Source organism: Neodiprion lecontei, unplaced genomic scaffold, assembly GCF_021901455.1.
Source record: "Neodiprion lecontei isolate iyNeoLeco1 unplaced genomic scaffold, iyNeoLeco1.1 ptg000069l, whole genome shotgun sequence".
Lineage (NCBI taxonomy): Eukaryota > Metazoa > Arthropoda > Insecta > Hymenoptera > Diprionidae > Neodiprion > Neodiprion lecontei.
In genome coordinates, this window is record NW_025791837.1 from 111,564 (window position 1) to 117,418 (window position 5,855).

Below are 5,855 nucleotides of genomic sequence, written 5' to 3' on the forward strand. Positions count from 1 at the left end.
ATATATATATATAAATATATATACTTATATTATAATTTTCAATTTACTTTTTAGAAGAGAAAAATTGAAAAAAAAAAAATTGTTTCACATTATTTCGATTTTTTGAAATTATGTAAAATTATTAGGGAAATCCTAAATATTTCTGATTATCCGCTCATTTTTTATTATAATTCATTTTTTCATAATTTCTCTTATTCATAATCATTTTTTATTTCATCACATGATTTACCTCAATGACCTTCATTTATATTCTATTATATTGATGTATAATATAAATATATATAAATATAAATACACATATATATGTATAATATATATGTATATATATACATAAATATGTATATGTATATTATAATTCTCAATTTACATTTAAAAAGAGGGAAATTGGAAAAAAAAAATTTTTTTCCACAATATTTCAATTTTTTCAAATTATGGATAGTTATTAGAAAAATCCTGAATATTTTTAATTATTCGCTTATATTTTATTTTTTTTTTTTTTTTATAACTTTTTACATTCACGATCATATTTCATATTCTATTATATTAATGTATAATATGAATATATATATATATACGTATGTATATTATAATTTTGAATTTACTTTCAAAAAGAGGAAAATTAAAAAAAAAAATTTTTCTCACATTATTTCAATTTTTTGAAATTATGTTTAATTATTAGGAAAATCCTGAATATTCCTAATCATTTGCTCATTTTTTATTCTATTTCATATTTTTATAATTTCTTTCACTCATAATCATTTTTTATTTTATTACATGATTAACCTTAATTACCTTCATTTATATTCTATTATGTGGATGTATAATATAAATATATGTGAATAAATATATGTATATACATATATATATGAATATATATACTAATATTATAATTTCCGATTCACTTTTAAAAAGAGGGAAATTGAAGAAAAAAATTTTTTCACATTATTTCAATTTTTTAAAATTATGTATAACTATCAGAAAAATCCAAAATATTTTTTATAAACCGCTAATTTTTCATTCAATTTCATTTTTACATAATTTCTTTTATTCATAATTATTTTTTATTTTATGACATGATTCACCTTAATTACCTCCATTGATATTCTATTATATGGATGTATAATATGAAGAAATATATATATATATATATATGTATACATATATATATATATATATACAAAAATACGTATATATACATATATATATGAATATATATATATATATGAATATATATATATATATATATAAATATAAATATATATATAAATATATATATGTATATTATAATTTTCAATTTACTTTTAAAAAGAGGAAAATTGAAAAAACAAATAGTTTTCTCACATTATTTTAATTTTCTAAATTTATGTATAATTATTAGGAAAATCCTAAATATTTCTAATTATCCGCTGATTTTTTATTCTATTTCATTACTTCATAATTTCTTTCATTTATAATCATTCTTCATTTTATTACATTACTTACCCTAATTACCTTCATTTACATTCCATTATACGGATGCATATTATAAATGTATGTCAAAAATATATGTATATATGTATATGAATATATATATGTATATTATAATTTTCAATTTACTTTCAATAAGAGGAAAATTGAAAAAAAAAAAATTTTTCTCACATTATTTCAATTTTTTGAAATTATGTATAATTATTAGGAAAATCCCAAATATTTCTAATCATCCGCTTATTTTTTATTCCATTTCATTTTTTTATAATTTCTTCCATTCATAATCATTTTTCATTTTATTACATGATTTACCTCAATTACCTTCATTTACATTCTATTATATGGATGTATGATATAAATATATGTAAATAAATATATGTATATACATATATATATATATATATAAATATATATACTAATATTATAATTTCGGATTTACTTTTAAAAAGAGGAAAATTGAAACAAAAAAAATTTTTCTCTCATTATTTCAATTTCTTAAAATTATGTATAATTATTAGGAAAATCCTAAATATTTCTAATTATCCGCTCATTTTTCATTCTATTTCATTTTTACATAATTTCTTTCATTCATAATCATTTTTTATTTCATTACATGATTCACCTTAATTACCTTCATTTATATTCTATTATATGGATGTAAAATATGAATATATGTAAATAAATATATATAAATATATATATATATACATATATATATATAAATATATATACGTATATAATAATTTTCAATTTACTTTTCAAAAGAGGAAAATTAAAAAAAAAAATTTTTTTTCTCATAATTTCAATTTTTCAAAGTTATGTAAAATTATTAGGAAAATCCTGAATATTTCTAATTATCCGCTTATTTTTTATTCCATTTCATTTTTTCATAATTTTTTTCATCCATAATTATTTCTTATTCTATCACATGATTTACCTCAATTACCTTCATTTGTATTCTATTATATGGATGTGTAATATAAATATATGTGAATAAATATATGTATATGTATATATATATATATATATAAATTTATATACTTATATTACAATTTTCAATTTTCTTTCAAGAAAAGAAAAATTAAAAAAAAAAAATTTTTCACATTATTTCGATTTTTTGAAATTATGTATAATTATTAGGAAAATCCTGAATATTTCTGATTATCCGCTTATTTTTTATTCTATTCCATTTTTTCATAATTTCTTCCATTCATAATCATTTTTTAATCCGTTACAAGATTCACCTTAACTACCTCCATTCATATTCTATTATATGAATGTATAAGATAAATATATGTGAATGAATATATACATATGTATATATATATATATAAATATATATGCTTATATTATAATTTTCAATTTACTTTTAAGAAGAGAAAAATTGAAAAAAAAAAATTTTTTCACATTATTTCGATTTTTTGAAATTATGTAAAATTATTAGGAAAATCCTAAATATTTCTGATTATCCGCTCATTTTTTATTATATTTCATTTTTTCATAATTTCTTTCATTTATAATCATTTTTTATTTCATTACATGATTTACCTTAACTACCTCCATTTATATTCTATTATATGGATGTATAATATAAATATATGTGAATGAATATATATATATATATATATATATATATATATATATATATATATATATATATATATATATATATAATATATATATGGAAATTATAATTTTCGATTTACTTTTAAAAAGAGGGAAATTGAAAAAAAAAAAATTTTTTTTCACAATATTTCAATTTTTTGAAATTATGTATAATTATTGAAAAAATCCTAAATATTTTTAATTGTTCGGTTATTTTTTATTTCATTTCATTTTTTCATAATTTTTTCCATCCACAATCATTTTTTATATTCTATCATATTAATGTATAATATAAATATATATAAATATATATCCATATATATATACATATATGTATATACATATATATATAATAATATGTGTATATATATATATACATACATATGTATATATATACATATATATATATATATTTATATATATATACAAATTAACATATATATGTATATTATAATTTTCAATTTACTTCAAAAAAGAGGGAAATTGAAAAAAAAAATTTTTTTTCGACAATATTCCAATTTTTCAAAATTATGTATAATAATAGGAAAATCCTAAATATTCCCAATTATCCGCTTATTTTTCGTTTTATTTTATTTTCTCATAATTTTTTCCATTCACAGTTATTTTTTATTTCATCACATTATTTACCTCTGTTACCTTCATTTATATTCTATTATATTAATGTACAATATGAATATATATAAATATAAATACACATATATATGTATATATACATATATATATATACATAAATATATATATGTATAATATAAATATATATATATATATAAATATATATATGTATATATACATATATATATATATATATATATATATATATATATATATATATGTATATATATATGTATATATATATATATATATATACGTATATACATATATATATGTTGCGCCTGCCACATACACGCACTCGGTCTAGTATTAGAGCGAGGCAATGCTCGGCGTTTATCGCCCAATTTCGGAAATAATCCTCAGCGCGCTTTCCTCACTCCAGCGGGCAAAAACGAGAGCGAAGATCCTTCGCATCACCTCGCGGATAGTCAAAATCAACACACGCTAGAGAACCGTTATTGTAACCGCGCTATAACCGGATCTCCGTATCCACGCACCTGTAAAACCTAATAAACATCCTTTTATATTTCACCCATCGCACGCTCTAATACGTAGGATCCCAGTAATCCAGATCCCACATTGGTGACCCCGACGTGATATAGAAACGTTTTGCACTCGCGTGAATATTTCTGCCGGTTTCTCGCGATTCTTTTCCCGCGCCCGCGCGCCACGCCGAGTGTGCCCTTAGCGCGCTGAGAAATCGACTCCAGAACTTTTCGCCGCGCTTATTATTCGCTCCCACCGCAAAGGCGGAGACTCCAAGTGGTAGTGCGCGCATAAAATTTATTGCTGCTTTTCACGAGTGTCCGCGTGTTTTCCTCACCGCTCGCGCAAGGCTGAGCACCCAGAGACGTTGTGCTGCGTGAGTGAATTCATAGACACCTTGAGTGCTTAATCAGTGAGTGAAACCCCTCTCGTGCAGCAGTGCGAAGCACACGCGAATGATATACCAGGACGCTCTGGAAGACTCAGGAACAGGACCGGGAGAAGACCAAGAACCGAGCCAAGGAGAGTCAACGCTAAACGAAATGCAGGGTGATCAACCGCCGGCCCTGACGCCGAACCCCGTAAGGCTCAGGGTGCCGCCATTTTGCCCCGAACGACCAGCGCTCTGGTTCGCGCAACAGGAAGCGCAATTTCGAACGCAGGGTATTGTAACGGAAATCGGCCGATACTACCACACGATATCGAACATACCAACGCGTTACGCCGCGGAGGTAGAAAATCTTATCGTCACGCCCCCGGTAACCCTTCCGTACCAAGCGCTAAAAATAGCATTGATCGCGCGTTTTTCTCAATCGAGAGAAGCAAAAATTTTACAGCTCCTCGACCGCGAAAGCCTTGGTGACCGCACACCATCAGCGCATTTACGCCATCTGCGTAGCCTCGTCCCTGACATAGACGAGGAAATTCTTAAAGCGCGCTGGCTATCACATCTCCCCGAAAATATTAGAATTTGCCTCGTGGCACAAAACAAATTAACGCTCACCGAGCTAAGCGAGACAGCCGATCGCGTACACGAGCAAGTAAACAAAGGCAATAATGTTTCGGCGGTATCAAGCCTCGAAGCTCAAATAGCCGCACTCACACGTCAAGTCGAACAGCTATCAAACCAAGGCCGCCGCAATCAAAACAAAATGAGCAAGAAAAAAGAACGCTCGCGTAGCCGTTCACGCAGCAAGTCGAGTACACGCGGACTCTCACCAACATCGAACATATGTTGGTACCACAAGAAATTCGGCAATTCCGCGAAGAAGTGCTTCCCAGCGGGATGTAAATTTCCGGGAAACGCCAGCGGGAGTCGTTAATGGCTGAAACCGATTCCCTCGCGGAACCCAGCCGCCTTTTCGTAAAAGACAGACCCACTGGAACGCAATTTTTGGTGGACACGGGATCTGATCTCTCGGTAATCCCCCCCGGAGGAGCCCCCGCGCGGAAAGCAAGGACAGGTTATCAATTACGCGCCGCAAACGGTTCGCCTATTGACACCTTCGGCTGGACCACAATGACACTCGACCTCAGTTTACGCAGAGACCTGTCATGGCGTTTCGTCGTGGCAGACGTCACGCGTCCCTTAATCGGCGCAGATTTCTTGAGCCACTTCGGGATTGCGGTGGATTTAAAAGGCCGCCGCCTTATCGACACCACGA

General features: G+C 27.4%; 1 protein-coding gene across 1 annotated transcript; it reads left to right on the forward strand.

The window, feature by feature from the left end:
• The first annotated feature begins 4,646 nt into the window (after window positions 1-4,646).
• Window positions 4,647-5,513, forward strand: LOC124295734. The gene has a single exon (XM_046746270.1). The coding sequence runs from the start codon at window positions 4,647-4,649 to the stop codon at window positions 5,511-5,513; it is 867 nt and encodes a 288-aa protein (XP_046602226.1).
• Window positions 5,514-5,855: the final 342 nt, after the last annotated feature.